At 40.3% G+C, this 24992-nt stretch overlaps 3 protein-coding genes and 1 long non-coding RNA gene across 9 annotated transcripts in view; 3 read left to right on the forward strand and 1 right to left on the reverse strand.

Annotated features, from left to right (window-relative positions):
- Positions 1 to 871, forward strand: part of SPDYA (speedy/RINGO cell cycle regulator family member A) — a 37580-nt gene extending 36709 nt beyond the window's left edge. For 4 of the 5 annotated variants that reach the window (XM_040496398.1, XM_040496400.1, XM_040496399.1 and 1 more), the window contains one exon: positions 765 to 871. In XM_040496398.1, the coding sequence (XP_040352332.1) occupies positions 765 to 853 (89 nt within the window). In that variant the 3' untranslated portion in view covers positions 854 to 871. The remainder of the gene's footprint in view (positions 1 to 764) is intronic. The other variant, XM_040496401.1, reaches the window with a different exon arrangement.
- On the reverse strand, positions 733 to 14073 carry TRMT61B (tRNA methyltransferase 61B). The gene is made up of 7 exons (XM_040496396.1): positions 13175 to 14073; positions 11696 to 11798; positions 8322 to 8512; positions 2917 to 3008; positions 2021 to 2247; positions 1240 to 1317; positions 733 to 1153 (listed from the first exon to the last, which is right to left on the reverse strand). Exons 1-7 carry the CDS (start codon positions 13886 to 13888, stop codon positions 1110 to 1112), a joined length of 1449 nt encoding a protein of 482 aa, XP_040352330.1. The 5' UTR covers positions 13889 to 14073; the 3' UTR covers positions 733 to 1109.
- On the forward strand, positions 4367 to 4802 carry LOC121044294 (uncharacterized). The gene is made up of 2 exons (XR_005797236.1): positions 4367 to 4497; positions 4643 to 4802. It is a non-coding gene; the product is annotated as an uncharacterized LOC121044294 (long non-coding RNA).
- Positions 14074 to 23610: 9537 nt separating the features above from the next.
- The window catches only part of WDR43 (WD repeat domain 43), a 47080-nt gene continuing 45698 nt past the window's right edge, over positions 23611 to 24992 (forward strand). The window contains exon 1 of one of the 2 annotated variants that reach the window (XM_040496404.1): positions 23611 to 23872. In XM_040496404.1, coding sequence (XP_040352338.1) covers positions 23648 to 23872 — 225 coding nt within the window. In that variant the 5' untranslated portion in view covers positions 23611 to 23647. The remainder of the gene's footprint in view (positions 23873 to 24992) is intronic. The other variant, XM_040496403.1, reaches the window with a different exon arrangement.

A 24992-nucleotide genomic window follows, 5' to 3' on the forward strand; every position in this document is an offset into this window, starting at 1 on the left:
GGCTCTGTGCTGACAGCTCAGAGCCTGGAGTCCGCTTCGGATTCTGTGTCTCCTTCTCTCTCTGCCCCTCCCCAACTCGTGCTCTGTCTCTCAAAAAATAAACAAACATAAAAACTATAAAAACCCGTATCTAAACAATAACCTAGCCACTCTACGTTTTTGTTTATCTGTAGAATATAGATAACCTTAAGGATAAGCTACCCTATTAAATGAAAAAACATTATATAAAGTTTAAAACAATGTAGGGTACCTGGTAAATGCTAAATAACTGATGCCTATGAATAATAAACCCCTAATTAATTCTGATGTTCTTTCAAACAAGTTAAATTGATTCTGATAAAAGAGTCAATTGTTACATCTTCTATTACAGTTTTTTTTTTTATTTTTATTTTTTCAACGTTTATTTATTTTTGGGACAGAGAGAGACAGAGCATGAACGGGGGAGGGGCAGAGAGAGAGGGAGACACAGAATCGGAAACAGGCTCCAGGCTCTGAGCCATCAGCCCAGAGCCTGACGCGGGGCTCGAACTCACGGACCGCGAGATCGTGACCTGGCTGAAGTCGGACGCTTAACCGACTGCGCCACCCAGGCGCCCCTCTATTACAGTTTTTAAGATGGTTATATGATTCTTATCAGTTTTCCTATTATTTACTATAACCCAGATTTCGCTACTTTTTAAGATACAGACAAGCCATTAAAATATGTACTTAAAATACACAAATACATTAAAATTTATCTTAAAATGCGTATTTTATTTTGGTAGCCAACGACCATCAATCAGACAAAGAAAAGAAAACTAATTTTATGAAGAAAGACAAATCTATGGAGTGGTTTACAGGAAGTGAAGAATGAAATGGCTCAACTAAACCAACTTGGAATCATTAACTACAAAATGTCAAACTACAAGACAAGTGTCAAAATGGGACATTTAAATTGTTTTGAAATGTTACACATTTTCCTTCAGCTTTTGTTATTTTTTGAAATTATATGTAAAAGTTATACAAATCATATAGCAAAAAATTTCAATCTATGAAAGTAGTGTTTTGCAATATAAAGTTCTATTTTGATACCTTTCCTTCTTCACATCAGTTGCTACCCTCTGAGGTACTCAGTTAAGTTGTGGTTTAAACTTCCTCAGCTTGACAAGAAATGCTAATTTAAGGAGAGAGAAAAAAAGTAAGGTCATTACAATAATTAGAAGAAAACACCATTTAATATGACCTGAAAACATCACTCACCTGTATGACCAGTTTGCCAGTGTATAGGTCTAGCAATATAGGGAAATGATCCATATGGAAAATCCGAATGTGATTCTTCTGTTGTAGAAAATATATATTATAAGCTACATAAAATATGTTATAATTTGCTCACAAAACTGTTAAAATACAAATTACTGTTTCTTTTAAGTTTTTTCTCTCAGACATTTTTTTCAGCATTTGTTTTGGAGCTACTCTGCCAGTTATCTTACAAAACAATTTGAAAAGGATTAAATGATAAACTTGTATATGGTTTTATAACCAAATGGGTGAGCTTATATATCATAAATCAATGGATATTTGAAAACTTGTTCAAGACCTAAATAATGTGTACATACAGCAAGGACTTAAATTTAGTTCTTTGACAAATTCTAGCAGTGTCCAGAAGTTGCTTTTTGGAATATTAGCCATTTGCATATTAGGTCCTATTCTTTGCCTTCAGTAATAATCACTGACCTAAATTAAAAACATCCTTTAGTATATTTAAAGTATTTCATAAGCCAACCTCCTTGATACAAGTAAAATACAAATATTATAAGAAGTTCAATTCTTCAAAGGTATCAGAGTTTTACATAAAAGGCAAAAAAACATTACTCTGTCCCTTAAGAGATTTTAATTTAACAAAGAAATAGTATATTTCATCTTCTCTAGGGGAAAAAAAACCCAAATCCCTGAGAAACAGCTCTGAATATTGGTCAATACACTCAGGAGCCTATTCTCGATTTATTATTGCAAACACATATGAAATAAAATTGAAGCTTACCATGGTCATCCTCTTGAAACATCTCATCTTCAATGCTAACTTTCTTTTGAGAATGTAATTGTAAATCTGTATTGATTTTAGGTTCTACTTTTTGAGGTAAAGTTCCATTTTTCTGTTTTGCAAGGCAAACCAACCAATCTCTGACAATAACTTCACTTATCTTTTCACATGTGAGAGCAAGTTCACAGATGCGAATTCCATCTAAAAGTTCAATAACCTGTGTGATGCTTTTAGAAAAGTGGAAAAAATGTACTTTAAATTTCTACAAAAATAGTAACTTTATACTTAAGTTCACTATATCTCTTGACCCAAATTCAAAGGCTATAGTTAAATGAAGGGGGAAAAACAAATACGCAAATTAGAGCACACAATAAGCACTTTCATAGAAAGTAAAAAAATACAGAGACCATAATTTAACATAATTGTTCACAATACACTTTTAAAAATTTTCTTCTAAATTGTCAGAAGAAATACACATCTTATATTACCATTTAGGTAAAGGATGATTTAAACAGCAATATAAATTAATTGGGACATATGTCATTTCGTAAGTTTTATGAGATGAACTATATACCTAATTCTAATTCAGTTACAAAATGAACACTTTAACCAAATACTTAAGACAAAATAAAAGTGTATTTAAAATCACATTACAGGGGCACCTGGGTGGCTCAGTCGGTTAAGTGTCCGACTTCAGCTCAGGTCATGATCTCGTGGTTCTCAAGTTTGACCCCCATGTTGGGCTCTGTGCTGACAGCATGGAGTCTGCAGCCTGCTTCAGATTCTGTGTATCCCTCTCTCTGCCCTCCCCTACTCAGGCTCTGTCTCTCTCTCTCTCTCAAACATGAAAAAAAATTTTTTTAAATCACATTACAAAGAATAGCCACACTACTCACTTTGCTAGATATACAGCACATATACCACCCTGTTTAAGATTTGGGTATAAAACAGGCAAAGCAACTTGAGGATTCAACATATCCAAAGCAACCTGTTGAGAGGAAAGCAAATCAGACTGAGTTTTTTTTAAACAAAGCACAAGTTTTCTTTCTTTACTGTGGTATAATGATACACTTTAGAAAGCGATTACTCAGTTACAGTTTTCATTTTTTAAAATATAATACTATTAACTATCATTTTGCTGCTCCCCCCCAAAAGGCATATTTACTGTTACATGATTTGTCATAGTACTTGACTATATGAAAATCATAATGGCATGTCTTACACTTGGCAATACTGATAATACAGGAATCTTTATTTAGCTGTATTTCATATACACATATGTATACAAATACATACTTTATAAAGTTTCACTCAATACTTTAATTCAGCTTTTGGCAGCAGGAATTCACATGATCTCAAATATGTATTTTTATGCTCAACAGGAAAGTTATGAATATTAATTTCAGAGATTCTAAAATGTAAGAATCATGTCCCTTGTTTGTTTATTCTTTATTCAACTGCAGACTATAAGGCTATAACTCACAAAAGCTGTAAATGAATTCAATGAATAAACAAAATTTTTAAAAATCACTTAAAATAGGGGCGCCTGGGTGGCGCAGTCGGTTAAGCGTCCGACTTCAGCCAGGTCACGATCTCGCGGTCCGTGAGTTCCAGCCCCGCGTCGGGCTGTGGGCTGATGGCTCAGAGCCTGGAGCCTGTTTCCGATTCTGTGTCTCCCTCTCTCTCTGCCCCTCCCCCGTTCATGCTCTGTCTCTCTCTGTCCCAAAAATAAATAAACGTTGAAAAAAAAATTAAAAAAAAAATCACTTAAAATAAAATAGGGTCAAAATAGAAAATACAGTGGCTTTCACTGATGGATAACTCTGAAAGCTAAGGGTAGTTGGTACAACAACATATTTATTAAATTAGAAATTATTCCATTATTTGTCTTTTTTAAATGGCATTAATGGTTCATCATTCATTCACCAAATATTTACTGAGCACCTTCCATGTGCCAAGCATTTTGCTAAGTAGTAATAAGAAACTCTGTTTCAAGAGAACATATATCCTAATAAAGGGATAGACATTAAACAAGAATCCAATAGATATGTAAATCAGAGGAGGATAAGTGACAAGAAGAACTATAGAATTACAAAGCAAAGTAAGAAGGATACAGAGTAACAAGGAAAGGAAATGCCATTTTATATATAGGTTGGTCAGTAAAGAGACCTGAAGAAAATCATTAAGCTTACCCTGTGGAAATTTAGGGGGTAAGTATGCTCCAGATGGAAAGAACAGCAAATACAAATGTTCTGAGGCTGTAGGATACTTGGTGAATCTGAGAAGGCCACTGTCACTGCAGTGGAGACAAAAGGGGGAAATGGTAAGAGATGAATTCACTCACAATTCAGTGGCATGAAGTACATTCAGACTTATTAAATCCATACATAGAGAAGATTGAGAGAGGGCAAGGAAGGATGAGGACTTGCAACAAGCAAACAGCATTGTATGCCATGAGCGGTATACATTTTGAAAAGGTAGAGCCACTGGGCTGATGGCTCAGAGCCTGGAGCCTGTTTCCGATTCTGTGTCTCCCTCTCTCTCTGCCCCTGCCCCGTTCATGCTCTGTCTCTCTGTCCCAAAAATAAATAAACGTTGAAAAAAAAAAAAAGAAAAGAAAAGGTAGAGCCAGTTGCAATTAGGATTGGTTGTGAGATGTGAGACAAAGAGGAATCAGGATGAATCCAGTGTTTTCAGCCTAAGCCACAGAAAGAATAGAGATGTCCTTTTCCAATGAGGAAAATGATGAAGACTATGGGAGGAGCAGGCTTGGCAGAAATAATCAAGAATTCAGGTTTGGACATGAGTTTAAAATGCCTATTAGATTCCAAGGAAAGATCCCAGTGACTGAATCAAAGGGTCAAGACGATGAACATTAATGGGTTTCTTTGGGTGTAGTTTGTCTATGTTATTGACGGGACCAAAAATCAGACAACCAAGAAAACTGCCAATCCTGTTGAATACTTTCTTCTCAGTGAACATTTCCATCTAGTCACTCAAACCAGAAACTTGTTGGAGTCATCATTTTCTTTACCTTGAACTCTCTTTCGAGGATCTGTGGAGTCTGACACTTCTGTTTGGATTAAAATTATCCAGCCCCACAAATATACCTCTGAAGTATTGTTCAAAGTCATCCTACTGCTAATGCCTTAGATCAGGACCTCATTGTATCTTGTTGAAACATTACAATAGCTTTCTACATAGACTCACAGCTTCCGTCATTGCACCACAATTACTCTCAAATAGAAGAGTACACTTATCTTGATGAGTACTAATACATGGAACTGCTGAACCACTATATTGTACACCTGAAACAGATCACTGTATGTTAACTACACTGGAATAAAAAAAAAAAAAAAAAAAGAATTACTCTAAAATGGGAATTTGGACATTCTGCTTCTCCACTAGGAACTCATCAGTAGTGGGGCGCCTGGGTGGCTCAGTTGATTAAGTGTCTGATTTGATTTCGGTTCAGGTCATGATCTCATGGCTCGTGAGTTTGAGACCCGCATCAGGCTCTGTGCTGACACCTCAGAGCCTGCTTGAGATTCTCTCTCCTTTTCCCTCTCTTCCTGGTGCTCCCCCCACCCTCTCCAAAATAAATAAATTTAAAAAAGAAATTTTTTTTTATATAGGTAATGTTCCCATTACCTATAAGATAATGTCCATATGCCCTAGCTTGAAATATACATAAGTGTTCTTCATTATCTAGCCCCCGATGACTACATTTGCAGTTTCATCTCATGACACCTAATTTCTACAGTCGTGGTATTCCACACTTGTGAGTCTTTCCAGTAATTGTATGTCTATCTTCTAGAATGAAAGCTCCTTTAAATGTATACTTCATTTCTGTCTTAGCATAGTACATTGCAGTACAAAACAGATCTTTAATAAATGCTTATTGTATCAAGAAACAGTGGTTCAATAATTCAGAGAATGATGATAATCCCCCAGTTAGGTGAGTAAGGTATATTCCAGTGAAGAAGGTGACCTCTGATCTAAACTTTGAAGGAAAAGTAGAATTTAAACAGGTGAGGAAAAGGAGAGAAATAATAAGATGAAAATCATAGCTAATATTTCTTTAATGCTTACTATACATGAGGCACTGTTCTATGCACTTTATATGAAGTATCTTATCTAATCCTCAACAACTCTATGAAATAGGAAATATTGTTATCATTCCTGTTAATATGTGAAGAGACTGAGGTACAGAAAGATTGAAGTAACTTACCCAACGTCATCTTGGCTATTATGGGAGCCCAAGAGTGAACCAGGCTGAGTGGACTCTGAAACTTATTTCCCTCTTCCCGTTCCCTTTCTCTCCTCAGAGATAATCATTGTCCTGAAGTTGGTAATGTTCCCAAATAATTTTCTACTTTTACAACATATGTATATTGCTACAAACGATACATGGTACCGTTTTACGTAGTTTTAAATTTTACATATACACACATTTTTTATAATGCTTTTTTCACTAAACATCATGTCTTTGAGATTTACTGATGTAGATATAATACACTATTTCACTATGTTAAATAATACTATTTTCAGTATCCCATTGTGTGCATTCCCCTTCTGCTGGTTAGGCTTTTTAAAATTTCTCAAAAATATTTTATTAGCCATTTTTTCTCCTTTTGTTCTCTTTGTGGTTTTCCACCTTTTTTGTTCAGTTTAGCATCATTTCGGATGGCAGGAGTATGACTCCTCCTATATTTCTCATACTGATAAACATCTGGCACTATGCTCAAGAGTCCGCTGAATAAATCTAGTAAGGAATATTCTTTGAGATCAAGGATGGTTCGGCAGGTTTCTAAAAAGCTTCAATGATATCATTAGAATCCTTGTGTGTCATGATCATCAAACAAACTTCTGATGACCAATTAACCTCCCAGGTATCTATGACATTCTTATGGATAGCCTAGGTAGAGAAAAAAAAAAAAAATTGGGGGGGGGGACCCTTACTGAGCTGTAATATGCAAAACAAACAAGGATAAAGAAAAAAAACTGTATGGGGCACCTGGGTGGCTCAGTCGATTAAGTGTCTGACTACGACTCAGGTCGTGATCTCATAGTTCAGAGTTCAAGCCCCGCGTTGGGCTCTGTGCTGATAGCTCAGGACCTAGAGCCTGCTGCAGATTCTATGTCTCCTTCTCTCTCTGCCCCTCCCCCATTTGCACTCTGTCTCTCTCAAAAACATTAAGGGGAAGAAAAAAAAAATGGAATTGTGGTCCTTGTGTCCAGGATCTGTGTCACCAAAACTATAGACTTTAAGAACGCTAAAGATAGGAACCAGTCTTGATAAAAATCTCATTTTTCAACCAGTTTCCCTCATAAATGTCCTAAAGTAATCCAACTTTCCAAAAGCCAATTAAGAAAAGCAAAGAAGACTCCTTACCTAGACCTCAGTCTGTAGTGTCAAGCTATGAAATGATAATGGAATCATCAAGGATAAGGTAACTTATTCGAATTCTGAGGGGCACCTGGGTGGCTCAGCTAGTTGAGCATCTGACTTTGGCTCAGGTCATGATCTCATAGTTCATGAGTTTGAGCCCCATGTCGGGCTCTTTGCTGACAGTTCAGAGCCTGGAGCCTGCTTTGGATTCTGTGTCCCTCTCTCTCTCTGCTCCCCCCAGAGCTTTCTCTCTCACAAAAATAAACATTAAAAAAAATTTTTTTTAATAAATAAAGAATTCTGAAACTCTGAGGCCACCTAATACCTCCACGTCCCACATCTCCACCATAACTGGTCACAGCCTAAAATATCATCCTGTCATCAACTATCCTTCTCCCCTAACTGAACCTCCCAGTGCTCCTCCTCCTTACAAATCCATCCACTCCACTTTCTGGAGCTGTGTTCATAACAAATGCCTCTGTCCTCAACATCTTTAATGAGCGCTCATCTACATCCTGACATTAACTGTTCAAAGATTCCTCTTGGCTATTCTCTCACAAATGGAGGCCATTTATTCCCCCAAATCTCACAACGTGAAGTCAGGCACTAGGATCAATATGCTTCCAATGCTGCTTCCAAATTATTATTCCTTTATCCTGGAAATGCTGAAGTTAGTCACTCCTCTTCGTATTTGGTTTGGTTATTACTCCACATTTATTAACAACTTTGACATCTGATTCAGTATGTCTTTCTACTCTAAATCCTATCATGATATTAAAGGAAAATATTCCTCCTACAGATAGAAATGGTGCAAATAATGAAGGAAGAGCCTTCCGTATAAAGTATGATGCCTGTTTTCTTTGTAGTCAGTATTAGATAATATCATAGCACCCACTTTAGAAAACTTACCGCATCAAATGTTAAAGATTTTATATCTTCAGTTGCTCCTGAAATATCCTTATGAATAAAATTCACATTGTCTGGCCACTCTTCTACATGACTTATTTTCCATGAATCACACCAGTTTTTATAATTCTTCTTAGCCAATTCAAGGTGGTCTTTTCGTATTTCAAAACTGAGGACTTGTCCTTGTGATCCCACTTAATTAAAAAAACAACTTATGATATTTCATTGTATTTATTAGTTCATAAAAGATTATAAAAAATTATTTTGCAAAGGTAGTATATGGATGTGAAAAAATAATACAAATAGTGCATGGTGTAATACAAATAATACAAAACTCTCTATCGCATCACAGAGCCTTAATCAATCTTCTTCAGAGGCAACCATGTTACTTTGGTTACCTACTTTACCATGTGAAGTGTCTCTCCCTGTTTTTAACACACATTAAAACATACATGTATTATATATACTGTCCCATGCTTACCTTCTTACTTACCAGTGATATTTCAGTGATTAATGATCTACTACATTCTTTTTAAGAGCTACTATGTTCCATCGTATGGCTATTCCATAGTTTATTTAACCAATCACCTACTGATGAACATTTAGCTTGTTTCTAGTCTTACGCTATAACAAACAATACTGCAATGAAAATTATTTTCCCTAAATCTTTGTATTCATGAAATGACAGTCCTAAAAATGAAACTGCTAGCTCAAGAGGTATGTGAATTTTTTATTTTGAAAATCATTACAAAATTATCCTCCAGAAAAATGATACCAATTTACACTCTACCAACAACGTAGTAGAGTACTTATTTCTCCATACTTTCTTCAAGAAAGAGTTTTCAAACTTTTTATCTGTGTCAATCTAAAAACTGAATATAGGGGTGTCTGGATGGCTCAGTGCATTAAGTGTCTGACTTTGGCTCAGGTCATGATCTCGCAATCTGTAAGGTCAAGTCCTGCACGGGGCTCTGTTCTGACAGGTCAGAGCCTGGAGGCTGCTTTGGATTCTGGTCTCCCTCTCTCTCTGCCCCTTCCCTGCTCATGCTCTGTCTCTTTCTCTCAAAATAAACATTAACAAAATTTTAAAAAAGGAAAACAAGAAAATATAAGTAAGTAAAAACTGAATAACTTATCACTGAAGTTATAATTTACATTTCTTTAGTTATGGATGAAGTTAGGCCTTTTATTTTTGTTTTAGTACAAGCTTTTTTTTTTTAACATTTATTTTTTAGAGAGTGAGAGTTAAAGAGCAAGCAGGGGAGGGGCAAAGAGAGAGCAAGACAGAATCCCAAGCAGGCACCACGCTGTCAGCACAGAGCCCAACACAGGGCTCGAACTCACAAACTTTGAGATCAAGCCCTGAACCAAAACTAAGAGTTGGATGCTTAACCCACTGAGCCACCCAGGTACCCCAGCCATTCATACATTTAAAAGAGATTTGTATTTTTGTGTGTGTCTGAAAAACTTTTAAACTGTTTACCATGGTAATAGTGGAGTTTCTGCAAAAGACTAATACGTATTTTAATTTACAGCAAAAATTTTCCACCCACCTCTGTTTGAGGTGATTTGCATATCATTTGGAAGCTGTCCCACATCAGTCTGTCGTTTACTAATGGAAAGTTTAAATTTATTTATTTATTTGTAATGTTTATTTATTTTTGAGAGAGAGACAGAATATGAGTGGGGGAGGTGCAGCGAGAGAGGGAGACACAGAATCTGAGGCAGGCTCCAGGCTCTGAACGTCAGCACAGAGACAATGTGGGGCTCAAACTCACAAGCTGTGAGATCATGACCTGAGCTGAAGTTGGACGCTTAACCAACTGAGCCACCCAGGCGCAATGAAAACTTTAAATTTAAAAAAGAAAATTTTTTTAATGTTTATTTATTTTTGAGAGAATGTGAGAGACAGAGAGAGAGAGAGAGAGAGCACGTGCATGCGCGAGTGAGTGGGGGAGGGGCAGAGAGAGAGAGAGAGGCAGACACAGAATACTAAGCAGGCTCCAGGCTCTGAGCTATCAGCACAGAGCCTGATGTGGGGCTTGAACCCACAAACTGTGAGATCATGACCTGAGCTGAAGCTGTATGTTCAACAGACTGAGCCACCCGGGGGACCTCTCTAATGAAAAGTTTAAATTCAAGGATGTCTTTTGAAATGTAACTCCAGCTGCAATGCATCATGTTCTCAAAAGATAAAAATGAGTGATAATAATAGCATAAGCTAAACAATTAGAAAAGAAAATTATGGAGAAAAAAATCCATCCCAAAAGTAAATAGCAATAATTTGATCACTCATAGTTTGGGATTATTCATGCCATGACACTCCTCTGATACTATAGATGTTAGAAATATGGGCACTCCTCTCACAAATTTTTTATAAATTCACTCTATCAAATGCCTTTAGGAATCAGTCACTGTGAAGAAATTACTGCCTTTAAAAATAAATAAATAAATAAATAAAAAATAAAAAAAAAAAAAAAAGAAATTACTGCCTTTAACTATGTACAGAAAAGAATCAAACAAAAGATTTGAGGAGGCCAGAATGAATTTCCTGACCTTGTATAAACTGGATTATGTTTGTATGTGATGGCATTAGGTCAAAGAACAAAAGGTTTAATTCAGTGTATTTCTATCTGTACTCCTTATAAAATCTACCCATATACACCTTCAACAGCTGTAACAAAGTTTATTATTTAAAAAAGAATGCAGGAGGATTATGAGCAAGAGGAGACATGAGGAGGTTTCTGTGATGCAGCAACATTCCTTGTCTCGATCTGGGTGATGAGTACTTGATATGGTTACTACATTAAAAATTCTGGGGCGCCTGGGTGGCGCAGTCGGTTAAGCGTCCGATTTCAGCCAGGTCACGATCTCGCGGTCCGTGAGTTCGAGCCCCGCATCGGGCTCTGGGCTGATGGCTCAGAGCCTGGAGCCTGTTTCCGATTCTGTGTCTCCCTCTCTCTCTGCCCCTCCCCCGTTCATGCTCTGTCTCTCTCTGTCCCAAAAATAAATAAACGTTAAAAAAAATTAAAAAAAAAAATTCTTTGAAGTCTACACACTTATGATCAGTGCACTATGGCTACGTTACATCCCAATAAAAAGTTTAAAAAAAAAAAAAAGGAAGAAGCCCTAAAATACATGGAGGGAGCAAGAGAAAACACAGAAAATGGAGAGAGGGTTACAAAGAGAATGACTAGAATGAACGTACAATATGGAAAGAAAAATAGTTGCCTGCATTTAGTTTCAAGAAGAATGCTCTTGATCACAAAGTTATGTGAATATTTTCTAAAACATCTTCATTTTACTTTCTGTTATTAGGAAAGATCGAACATTTTCTTTGCCCATCTAAACCCTGCTCATTTATCCCAATCTCTTACCTGCTTTGGATAAAAATAAGCTCATTCCACCAGAGCCTGAGCCAGCTTCCAAAACAGTATCACCTGGGTGGATATCCATCATCGACAGTATCATATTCATATCCTATGATTGAAACACAGTATAGGTGACTCAGTGACCAATAAATATGTACTAAGTACACACTCTTACCAAACACTGTGTTGGACTCAGAGAAGAAACGTGTGAAAAAAAAGGATTAAACTCTGGTCCAGTCTACCAAGAGCTTATATTTTACTTGATGAAATAAGAGATTCAAGAATTGGTTAGTAAATAAAGCAGCACTTTAGCATAATACCAAAATTACAGACATTAAGTAACAATAGGAGTTCAAAGAACAGAGAAATCAGCAGAAGGCCCTCACTTAAAAGGTGTAGAGAATTGGGGCGCCTGGGTGGCGCAGTCGGTTAAGCGTCCGACTTCAGCCAGGTCACGATCTCGCGGTCCGTGAGTTCGAGCTCCGCGTCAGGCTCTGGGCTGATGGCTCGGAGCCTGGAGCCTGTTTCCGATTCTGTGTCTCCCTCTCTCTCTGCCCCTCCCCGTTCATGCTGTCTCTCTCTGTCCCAAAAATAAATAAACGTTGAAAAAAAAATTTATAAAAAAGGTGTAGAGAATTTAAGGAAACAATCATGAAGTAGAACTGGTATGACCATGATTAAAAACTGAAATAAACCACTAGCAATGGACGATTATGATAAAACTATAACAAGGAACCTTAGGAAGTTCATTTATTTATAAAGAATATCTTTTATGTTTAGTGTTCAGTGTCAAATGTTTTCATACAAAAATGTTTTCTCTAAAGAGAAAAAGCATTACCCCTAGTAACATGGCTTATTAAATGATGATTAAAATATCTCCATATGGTACTAAAAGAGTTGAACATTCTCGGGTCCTGAATTTGCAAACTTAATGGTTATGGGAAACAAATGTAAGTACTTATTAGTGCCTCGTTAGTCCACATTACTCTGTATAGTAAGTCAATATTCTTTTCACTTTGCAGATGAGAGAACTGACACTCCGAAATTAAAATTAAAGGTGACGGTTTCCCCCTAAAATTAGCAATCATAAGATATGCAAAGTTCATATGCATTGTTTTATTTTATTATTTTTTTAAGTCTGAGAACAATTTAAATGTTCTGAGATGTGCTTTTTTTTTTTTTTTTTTTTTTTTTTTTTTAATGTTTATTTTTGAGAGAGAGAGAGCATGAGCAGGGAAGGGGCAAAGAGAGGGAGACACAGAATCCAAAGCTGGCTCCAGGCTCTGAGCTATGAGCACAGAGCCCCACGCGGGGCTCAAACCCACTACCCCTAAGATCACCACCTGAGCCAAAGTCGGAGGCTTCAACAGACTGGGCCACCCAGGCGCCCCTGAGATGTGCTTTAAGTACATGAATCAGGACTGCAGTTCCGCACCCGTTTTGTTCTTTCTGGAATCAGTACACACTTAATTCCCACCGCATTACCTTCGGATATGTTATGGCAGGCCCTCTTTTCATCAGTAATACATAGTCTTCCAACGCCGGCCTCCTCAGCATGAAGTGCTTCCCAGAGGAACTCCTCAGTATCTGGCCGGGAAACTTCCCCACGATCTCGCTGAACGGGACTGTCCCCCAGCTACTATTTAAGTGTCCGGCGTTACTCAACCTAAATAATTTTTTAAATTGTGTCTCTCTCTTCCCCGTCTCGGCTAAGATCAGCTCCCCAGCGCGAAAGGGCCCCTCTCTGGAAGTCGACCGGGAAGAGGAGCCATGAAGCTCTTCTACCTCGGTCCCGGACTGGGCCAGGGAGGGCGGCAAGGGACCCCCGGCTCCCCGGTGAGCGGGACCGGGCTGGCCCTGGTCTCCGCTCGAGTCCTCGCGCTCTTGAGGGGGTGACTCCTCTCGTGGCGTCGGCAGTCTGAGGCTTTCCAGCGACGAAAGACGTCTGGTCCCAGTGCCTCGGACGCGCGGAGGGAGAGACGGAGGCGACTCTGTGCCAGGAGCTTTCCTCCGTGACGCTTCGCGCCGTCCCTCTCCATCCCGTGCGTCTCTAGGGGAGGATTCGCAACACACTGACCGGGCTGTCTCCAAAGGCTCTGGCACAAGGCCGCGCAGGAAGGAGAAGGTCGTGAGCCCAGGCCACCCCCGAAGGAGCCGCAGCCGTACGAAGCCCAGACCTCGCCGCGCGGCTGGCAGCATGCTCTCCGGCGCAGGCGCCGTCGCACACAGTGACGTGAGGCCGTTCGAGGCCCTCTCGCGGCCACACGCGCTGACGCAGCCGCCGCTGAGTGTCCGCAGCTTCTTCGCAGGAAGAGCTCTGCGACTGCGCGTGCGTGCAGAGGGGCCGAGGAGGCCGAACTGGGGGTGTCGGGGCCCCCGGGTGTCGCTGAGTTAACTGTCTCTGGAGCGAGTCGCACTCCCGCGCGGGGGCCCATTTTCCTCCTCGGAATGTGGGCCGAGTAAACAGTTGACCGCTGACCCATTCCGCCAGCCTCACCCCGGGGACAGGAGGCTTACGAGAGACAAAAGCTGTCAAAGCGCTGTGTAAACTGAAGTCCTGCACCAGCGTAGGCTCACTAGCCTTCAGGAACACTAACGTCACCTGGTCACCCCCAAGATGTCGGAGGAAAAAGCCCAGAGATGCGTTTGGCTGGCGGCGTTTGGACGGCCATCCGCTGACCCGCGTTCTTTCCCTGACCGCGAAGTCCTTCCCCACCCCCTCACCCCCAACCCTAGCAAGTCCCTTGGACCGGGCTCTGACCCTCTGCATGCCTGCCCCAGGCCCAGGGAGTCCCGAAGGGCCGATTAAAGTGATAGTTGTCACTGTGTGCTTATTTAGCAGAATTGTTTTTGATAATTAAAATATAACAATTATGTTACCACCCCTAAAACTAAGTAGAATCATCTTTAAGGGTGGAAAAGGTCATTGCTAAAATAGGGTTGTAGGGTACAGGGATATTACAGGCTGAATTTAATCCCTTCAGGATTCATACAGCGCGGTCCTAATCCCCAGTATCTCAGAATGTGACTGTATTTGGAGATAAGGTTAAAGAAACAATTAAGTTAAAATGAAGTCACTGGGGGGGGGGGGGGCGAAGTCATTAGGGGGTGGGACCTAATTCACTATGAGTGGTGTCCTTACAAGAAAAGGAGATTAGAAAACAGGAACTCAGGGAAGACCAGCTAGACAGGCAGCAGAGGTCCATCTACAAGCCCAGGAGAGAGTCCTCAGAAGCAACCAAACCTGCCCACAATTTGACCTATGTGTTCCAGAACTGTGAGAAAATAAATTTCTGCTGTATAAGCAAAAAAAAAAAAAAAAAAAAAAGCATCGACTGGATTTTTGGATTCTTTTTTATTGGATCTCTTTAAAAATCATTTATTCAGGTTTTGGCACCCTACCCCAAAAGAATGAAATAAAAATAAATTTATTTAATCCTAAAACCAAACAAAACCAGGAAAAGGTTATCTTTGGAGTCCAAGGTCTAATTTGACATTAAATGTCACTAACTTGTTGATTAATTTAGTTGGTAAAAGTTTACTGAGGGTTTGACAATACCAAGCATGTTGGATATTTTACTGATTTAACTATACAACAACACTGTGTTAGAAATAAGTATTCCTCCTTTATGCATAAGAAAACTGACCCAGGGAGGTTAAATTATTTGGGCAAGGTCCCAAAGCTGACAAGCGGCATGACAGGGTTCCTGACCTAGGTCAGTCTGCTTCCTAGCAGTCCACGCTCTTTGTACTGTAACACCCCTTCCCAAAAACTGGTCAACAGTACAATTGAATTTAGAATTCAAGTCAAAATATGGTCAAAAGGCTATGAATTCAGTTTCAGTTTGATAAAAGAAGTCTTTTTGTTGCTTTTGAAGACAAATTAAAACTTTCTAAACTGTGCTTTCTAAAACATCAGCCACCACAAACTCCATTATCAGGTTTCTCTCTTTCAGTCCTGAAAATGAATAAAGAAACTGCTCTGACCCTCCACCCCAACTGTTCGTCTCACTTCTGTTTTTGATTTGTTTTGATTTGGTTTTAAGGAAGTTTTCTTGTTTTGTTTGTTTGTTGAGAGAGAGAGAGAGAGAGTAGGGGGGCAGGGAGGGAGAAGGGCAGAGGGAAAGAGAGAATCCCAAGCAGGCCCCACACTCAGTGCAGAGCCCCACTTACCGCTCTCCATCCCATGACCCTGGGATCATGACCTGAGCCAAAATCAAGAGTTGGACGCTCACCTGACTGAGCCGCCCAGGCACCCACCTATGTTTTTTAAGAAAGTTTCTATGATTTTAAGAAATCTTTTTATTATTACTCCCAAATGAGGGCCTGGGTTGGAACTGTCTGAATCCTAAGCCCTACCGATGGTTTTAAAATTTATCATTCCTGCTTTATTATCTCTTAAAGATGATTAAATTGTATTTGGCTGTTATTTCAGAAGGAGTAGGGCTTGGAAAGAAGAAGATATAATGACAGAATATGGGAAATAAGTTTACATATCTTTGATTTCTAACATAAACTGTAAAAAGCAAATAGCACCCCTTTTTATTATTTGAATAAGACACAATGTTAACTTTTTTTTAACTTTTTTTTTTTTTTTTTTTTGGGGGGGGGGACAGAGAGAGACAGAGCATGAATGGGGGAGGGGCAGAGAGAGAGGGAGACACAGAATCGGAAACAGGCTCCAGGCTCCGAGCCATCAGCCCAGAGCCCGACGCGGGGCTCGAACCCACGGACCGCGAGATCGTGACCTGAGCTGAAGTCGGACGCTTAACCGACTGCGCCACCCAGGCGCCCCAAGACACAATGTTATAAATCTTTGTCCTACACACATCTAATGAAATACATTAACATATGTTGAAAAATACAATTAATCCTTATTGATTGATGATCTTTCAGAGCATTTAAGCTCTCAAAAAGTCACTATGTGTGCCTTTCTGTTTTTGACTATCCTTTTCCCTTTCCTTCCGTCTTCCGTAGGAAACTGTCAGCCTGTACTCTGAAACTATTCTCTGACAATATGAGGCATCATCAACTCATATTTATAAGGCCAGTGTCATTTAGTCAAGCAATTACTTTAAAGTCCAAATAGCTTTCAAGAAGTACTGTGGCTGATGGCTAACATCTTAAAATCTCAAGTCGAATTAGACCATCAGTTCTAATTCCACCAATGTTCTCCTCTACCTCTTTGAGTGTGCTTCTTTCCGCTCTTTTGTATAATTTTCCCTCATCCTTCAGGTATCAACCTCACCAGAATGGTGGCTTATAATAACTCCAAAACACTGGGAGAAGTGACTCTCCTATGTGTTCCTGGTATATATCCTGTCTTTAGACCAAACCCTGCATGGTGCATGTCAGATTAAATAAAATCACTGTTTATTTACCATTTCTGAAGTTAGAGGATAAGATTGTGGAGAGGGTTGTGTCTAACTCATCATTATAATTCCATTGCCTGTCATAGTGCCTGGAACCCAATGTGCCCTCAATAAATATTTGTTGAATAAATGATTGAAGAAAGTAGGAAATGAGAATAACAGCAGCCCTGATACCTAGGTGCCTATACTAAATAATTCAGCACGTAAATATGGTCCAAATATATTTAATAGTTGTATGTTTTATTCTGTATCTTTACATGTACTTAGCTTTTACTAGAACTGCTGAAGTTCATGATTTTTTTAAAACTGATTTTTAGCAAAACATAAAGTATCTAAATCTGAGAATATAACTGCTTTTCTCTTGCTCTTTCATGTGTTTCCCCCTGTTGCTGCTGAACTTGAATCTGGATTCTGTAAAACTCCTCTAGGATATACTGTTGTGTGTTAGAAATTGAAGGAGTCAATTGAAGGAGGTCAAAAGATACAAACTTTTAGATATAAAATAAATAAATCCTGAGGATGTAATGTACAACATGGTGACAATAGTTAATATTACGTTGCATATTTGTAAGTTGCTAAGAGAGTACATCTTAAAAGTTCTTACACTGTCTCGATATTATAGCTTTATTGTAAATTTTGAAATCAGGTAGTAGGAGTACGCCAATTTGTTTTTCTTTTAGATAATTGCTTCACTTTGCATTTCCATATAAGGATTAATTTACCAATTTCTACAAAAAGTCCAGCTAAGGAGCACCTGGGCAGCTCAGTCAGTTAAGTGTCCAACTCTCGGGTTCAACTCAGGTCATGATCTAGTGGTTGTGAGTTCAAGCCCTGTGTCAGGCTCTGTGCTGGCGGTGTGGAGCCTGCTTAGGATTCTCTCTCTCTCTCTCTCTCTCTCTCTCTCTCTCTCTCTCTCTCACCCTCTCTCTCTCTGCTCCTTCTGCATGCACACTCTCTCAAAATAAATAAATAAACATTAAAATATTCCTGATAAGATTTTTGTAGGGATTATTGAATTTACAGAGCGAATTGAGTACAATTACTATCTGGACAATATTGAGTTTATCAGTTCATGAATATGCAACGTCCTTCCCTTTATTTAGGTCTCCTTTAAGTTTTCTCAGCAATGTTTTATACTTTTTAGAATACAAGTCTTGAACTTTTGTTCATTTTTCCCCCAGGTATTTTTTCTGTTGCTATTGCAAATGGAGTCATTCTCAATTTAATATTGATTATCTATTGATAGAATGTAGACATACAATTGATTTTTATATGGATCTTGTATCTTGAGACCTTGCTACATTGATTTATTAGTTTTAGAATTTTTTGAGGATTCTTCAAAATTTTCTATAAGTCATCTGTGAATAAAAATACTTTTATTCTTTCCTCTCCAATTTGGATGGTATTATTATTATTATTATTATTAACTTTATTGCAATAGGTGGAACCTTCAGTAAATATTGAATAGAATTGGTCAGAATGGACAGAATTAACTTGTTTTCAATCTTAGGAGGAAAGCATCAATCTTTCATCATTAAGTATGAAGTGAGCTGTAGGTTTTTTGTAGATTCCCTTTATCAGATTGAGGATATTCCCTTCTGTCCCTACTTTGTTAAAAGTTTTTTTTTTTTAATTATCAATCGGTGTTGGATTCTGTTAAAATCTTTTTCTTCATCAAAAAATGTTTTTCTTTATCTTTCAAGATTATCATGCATTTTTAATCCTTTATTCTGTTAACATGGTATATTACAGTTATTGATTTTTGAATGTTAAGCCAACCTTACATTCCTGGGATAAATCCCATTTGATCATGGTCTTTAATCTTTTTTATATATTGCTGACTAGATTTGCAAATATTCTGTTAAGGATTAGAGACTGATAGGATCTATCACTTTGTAGGATAAAAAGAATGTTAAAAGTTGAATTGTTAGTAAGTTCAATGAAGGCCTGGAATTGGGGCAGAGAGAGGATTAGAAGAGCTTAAATTACAGGCAGAGCAAAAGAGCAGGACCTATAACAAGAATGATAAGGGCAGGAAACCGGAAGCAGGTCAGGGTTTAGTGATGTTTGAGACCATCCACAGTGAATGATGATATTGGGGAGGGTGACAGGGACCAGATTACAGATCGTCTTGTAATGCACATATATTAAACAGCATAGAGTTTCTTCTGTAGATGCCAGCAAGCTTGTGGAGGGTTTCAAGTGGAGAAGTGGAATGGCCAGGTTAATAATCTACAAAAATCGTAGCACTGAGACCAGCGTGGAGAAAGGGAGTCTAATACAAGCAGTGGTGGCAGTTCCAGTGGGAGATATAAGGCTCAGATAAGAACAGAAGTGGTAGAATTGGATGGAGATGAGGAAATTGAATGGAGAATTATTTAAGAGATAAAATAGGATCTGATGATTGATCAGATATGTATATGTGTTTGGGTAGAAGTGAGATGTGGGACTGGGTAACAGGTGGCTTTCTGACTTTCTCCAGTGGCTAACTGGATAGTTGATGGTATCATCAGCTGAGGCAAAGGATATAACAGAATGAGCACAATTAGGTTCGGCTGCATGTGACATAACCCAAAATACTGTAGTTTAAACAGCAGGGTAGTTTAATTTTCTCTTGTATAAAAGAAGTCCAGGCAAGGTGGCCCAGAGCGTATATCATGCTTCAGGGTTTCTAGATCCTTCTATCTTGCTGCTCTGCTATTCTTAGCATGTCGTTTTCTCCTCAAACTCCATCATGGATGCTCTAACTTTTGGCCATCATATTTGAGTTCCAGGAATGAAGAAGGAAAAAAAGCAATGAATAATAGCAAGCCCTGTCACTTTAAGGACATTTTGTACTGGCCTATAGTCACATGGTCTCACAGTTTGCAAAGAAAGCTGGGAGACGTACTCTTTATTCTGGAAAGTCACATGCCCAGGTAAAAAAGTGCCCCAAGGCACCCTGATGTTAGAGAGTGGGAGATAAGGAAGATCCAGGAGAGAAGACAGAGAAGGGGAGCCCAAGAAGCAAGAGGAAGCCAGAAGGGTGTGATGCCACGGAAGACAAGCATGCTGATGATAAGTCATAGGAGATTCAGACTTACAACGGACACATATTTAGCAATGTAGAGGTTACTGTGCCCTTACTGAGAATTTTGGCATAGTGATGGGTTGGAATGAAAATCCCGTTAGAGGAGAGAAATCAGAGGAGAGAGATTAAGAAAATTAGATTACTTTTTTTTTTTTTTAAGGAAAGAAAAGATTGGGACGGTGCCTTTGGGGGAAGTGAGGTAAAGGGAATTTTATTTTTTAGGAAGAAAGAAATAACAGCATGTTTATATGTTGATGAGAAGGATTAAGTTGAGAAGTAAGATTAATGCTGGTAGAGAGAGGAAAGACGTTTTGGAATAATGAGATCTATAACTTATGTGGAGGGGTAGCCTCTGCTAGGAGCATGGACAATTCATCCATAGTGCCAGGAGTGACAGGGCACAGGTCAGTTAGAGTTTGTGGTACCGGAAGCTTGTGGAAGTTCTCTTGTGATTGCTTCTATTTTCTCAAAAAATAGAAGCAAAGTCATCCACTGAGAGCAAGGAGGATGGAGTTTTGAGATGGTAGGAGAAGATAAGAATTAGTGTCTAGGAGAGTGGAAGTGTGAATGGACTCGGGAACAATTGAGAACCTGGCAGCATTGACTTCCCACGTGAAGTTTGTGACCATGAATTTAAAGTGAATAAGAGTCATAATAGGTGGCTGTGACTTTTCTCTAGTTACTTTCAGCTGCTTTGGGGGGAAGAGTTAGGCTTTACCAGGTTTGCAGTTTTACCACGGAAGGACTATGATGTGGGAAAGAGGCAAGGGATTTGAGGGTTGTAATCGTAGACTTTAAGATAAATTAAGGGGGCAACTGGGTGGCTCAGTTGGTTAAGCATCTGACTTCTGCTCAGGTCATGATCTCATGGTTCATGGGTTTGAGCCCCATGTCAGGCTCTGTTCTGACAGCTCGGAGCCTGGAGCCTGCTTTTGGAGCTTGGAGCCTGTTTCAGATTCTGTGTCTCCTCTCTCTGCCCCTACCCTGCTCGCACTCTGTCTGTCTCTCTCTCTCAAAAATAAACATTTAAAAACTTTTTAAAAATTAAAAATATATAAAAATATAAATTAAGAGGAAGGAGCAGCCCTTAAGGAGCTGGAGGGAGCAAGCCTTCCGGAAAGATAGGAGTTAATGGTTAGAGAGTGGTGTGGGAAAATTGAGATTAGGAAGGGGGTGCAGCTATTGTAATGATAAGGTCTGAGACGTGACCATGAGAGTAAGTAAGGTAGAGGCCAAGATCATTGAAAAGGAGGAGGTCAATGAATGATATTTTGGGTATTGAAGGGTCATCGACCTGAGTTTTACATAGTCTCATTGGGTCAAATTGTTTATACTCAAAGATGGCTTAGTTAGAAATCCAACTCCCCCTTTACTGCTCAGCTCTATACCTCAGTTTTGTTACCTGAAAAATGGAGATATTCATAGTTTCTACTTCTTAGGGTTGTTGTGAGGACAGAATGGATTAATGCACACAAAATACTTAGCATAGTACCTGACATATGGTGAGTGCACAACAAGCTTTTATTTTTACTTGTATATTTGTGACTAATCTATAACTCTAGCTCAGACTTTTCTTCATACAGATTTATATATGCTCCTTTACAACAAAGTCCTTGAAAACGTTTCTGAAAATCCCTTTTCTGCACTTTCTCACCTCCTTTTTTCTTTCTCACCCTCTACACTAAGTCTGCCACCCCAAATGCTTTTGTTTTGTTTTTGAGAGAGAGAGAGAGGGCGCAAGTGAGCGAGGGGCAGAGAGACGGGGAGAGAGAGAATTCCACAAGGGGCTGAGAGGGAGAGAGAGAGAAGCGGGCTCACCCAAGTGGGACTTGTGCTCACCAGATGCAGGGCTCAAACTCACTTAAAGTGGGGCTCTAACTCACGAACCGTGAGATCATGACCCTAGCCCCCAAGTCTGATGCTTAACTGACTGAGCTACCCAGGCGCCCCTATTGGATTTTTTTTTTTTTTTAAGATTTTATTTTAAAGTAGTTTTCACACCCAACATGGGGCTTGCACTCATAACCCTGAGATCAAGAGTTGCATGCTCTACCTTCTCGGCCAGGCACCCCTCAACTGTTTTTGAAAAGTCACCAACGCCCTTGATCTTGCCAAATCCTGGTTCGTTTTCAGTCTTCATCTTACAATCTTTGACATGTTTTTGATCAGTTTTGCTTCCTAAATCCTTATAAAGATTTGGTTTCCAGGGCATTTCATTCTCTTGGGCTTTCATCCTACCTGTTACCCATTCTTCATCTTCTTTGCTGGATCTTCCTCCTCTTCCTGACCTCTGAAGGTTGGCACATTTTGGGGCTAAGTTTTCTTTTCTATCTGCACTTATACCCAAAATGCTCTGACTAGTCCCACAGTTTCAAAAAGCATTTGTATGCCAATGCATCCAAACTTCTATCTCTGTGATCTTCTCTTATAGCCAGCTCCTCCTGAACAACTCTATTTGGAGGTACAATAGGCATATCATACTTAACTGTCCAAAACAGAACTCTTGATTTCCACTCCAACCAAACCCGTTTCCCCAATCCAGCTGATGGAATCACCATTTAGTAGTTTGTTCAGGCCTTAGAATCATCTTTCACCTGTCTTTTTCTTACCCTTTGCAATCATTTAGCAAACCTGGTTGGCTCTAATTTCAGGTTACATGTGGAATTTGGTCATTCTCCCCACCTTTACTGCTTTCATCTGAGTCCAGCCCACCAGTGTCCTTCTGTATTGTGTGTCTGCTTCCATTCTTGCCTCTCTTACATCTCCATCCAGAGGCCAGGAGGCCTTTTAAGAAATGTAGATCTGTTTGTTATTCCAAATAATCTAAAACGCAAATGTTACCTTGGCACTCCCTGTTTGTAAAGCTTCAGAGTCTTCCTATATCCCTGAAGGTGGTGTTTTTTGTCTTTACCGCTAGGCAATAAGCTGTGTGGGCTGAATAATATCTGGCATTTCTTGAATTAGAATGCATTGATTTGTTGAAACATTCTGGAGTCATTACAAATTGTCTATTTGATGTAGTAACATGGGATTAATCCTGACGAAATAAGCAGCTCCTACTGTTATTTTTACACTATGATGTCTGAATAAACTACGTGTCTTATGTGTGCACATGATTATAGCGTGGAAGTGGATAAGAAAAAATGAAAACAAATGTCACAATCATGGAGTTATGTGATTATTTCTTCTAAACATTGAGCTCAATCATGTTATAATTAAAAAAAACAACAAACCCAAACCTTTTTCTTTCTTTCTTTTTTTTTGAAAAGAAATGTCCCGCTCTCCAGTCTGCGGTCACGTCCCTCCACAGTCCCCTCCCCCGCAGTATAAGTTAGCCTTGGGCCCTCCGGGCCACCGTCCACAGGCTGGGTCCGCCCAACGCTTGCTCAAGACGCGAGGAGCCGCTCCCTCGGCTGTCTACGCTCCCTCCTCCCGACTTCCTCCCTCCAGGCCCCGCCCCGCACCGGTGCGCACGCGCACAGACGAACACGTGGCTGCCGCGGAGCCAGGGCAGCAATGGCGGCGGGCGGCCGTGGTGTTGCAGACCCCCTGTCCCCGGCAGGGGTTCCTTGCGCCTTCTCCCCGCTGAACCAGGCCTACTTCGCTTTGGCGTCTGCCGACGGTCAGTTGCGAGTGTGGGAGACAGCCAACAATAGGCTGCACCAGGAGTACGTGCCTTCCGCGCACCTCAGCGGTACCTGCACCTGCCTGGCCTGGGCGCCAGCGCGGCTGCAGGCCAAGGTAAAGCAGGCGGGACGGCGGGGGGCGGGCGTCCGCCCGGACTCGGCCTCAGTGCACCCTCGGCCCCACGGCGCGTGGCCCGGCAGCTCGCGCGGCCCTGCGAGGCCCGGGGCGAGGAGGCACAGAGCGTGGCGGCGGCGGCGGCGCGGACTCCATCCACTTCGCCAGTCCCGTGTGCGGCCTGTCCACAGGGTAGCGAAAGAGGGCGCGGCTGGATCCGATGGGCCGTTGACTGGAGTCCCACGACCGACTCCATGCGGTCTGTGCCCCGCGCCCCGCTGTCGTCGGGGCCGCCATGTTCGCATAGGCCCCCGGTCCCCCAGGGCGGCTTGCTTCTGCCAAGCCTCTCGCATCAACATGTGCTCTTCAGTGTCTTGGCTTTTGACAGAGTCCCTCCTTGGGACTGTACTGTTCTTTTCCGATTCCTCTAGTTCATCGGCTTTGCCTTAGGCGATTGGAATGAGTGAGTCTGTTTCCTTGCTTCCGGACACCCCCCCTTCCCCCCCCCCCCGCCCCAACCCTTGGGTGCAGCTCACCACGTGTTCTCTTCCACGTCCAGTGTGTGGGACTCTCACTCTTGAAACTCTTGACTTTCCCAGGTTTGTTTCCATTCTCAGTATTTTGAAACTATATGCTTTTTTATTTTTTAACATCTCAATTTCCCCTTTATACACCCTTTTTAAACCAAGTCTGAAGTCTGCTATAGGATGTGGAGGTAAAGTGAAGTGGCCGGTTTAATTTAATGAATGTCAATCCAGGTGAAGTTTTTTTAGATGGGACACTGCCGAGTTAGGGAAGGCTTTTCACTGTTAGGGCCCCATCTCAGGTAAGATGCCACTCACTGTTTAGTCACTAGACTACGTCTGCTCTAACTCACATGCACGTGGGTACTACAGGTATAGAGTAGTCAAACGGAATCATTCTAACGTGATTTGGAAGCCTCAGGTATCGTGTTTAGCTGACACTATGGGTAAAACTTCAAAAGCTAGTATTTAAGACAGAGTTTTAACTCCATCTGACTACCGTGGGGAGCTTTCTGCTAAATTTTTAGGTTGAAAGTAGGGGTACATCTAACTATGCTTTGGATGAGTATATTTAGGTATTTTTCAGATCTTAAGAT

Source organism: Herpailurus yagouaroundi, unplaced genomic scaffold (assembly GCF_014898765.1).
Source record: "Herpailurus yagouaroundi ecotype Mexico unplaced genomic scaffold, PumYag 188, whole genome shotgun sequence".
Lineage (NCBI taxonomy): Eukaryota > Metazoa > Chordata > Mammalia > Carnivora > Felidae > Herpailurus > Herpailurus yagouaroundi.

Excerpts from the sequence above, each read along its gene's own strand:
- TRMT61B (XM_040496396.1), bottom strand. The coding sequence starts at position 13,888 with ATGCTGCCAGCCGCGCGGCGAGGTCTGGGCTTCGTACGGCTGCGGCTC. Across the intron at positions 3,009-8,321 it reads AATCTTTAACATTTGATGCG|GTTGCTTTGGATATGTTGAA; the intron begins GTAAGTTTTCTA and ends TCCTCTCAACAG. Across the intron at positions 1,318-2,020 it reads GTTTCAAGAGGATGACCATG|AAGAATCACATTCGGATTTT; the intron begins GTAAGCTTCAAT and ends TTTCTACAACAG.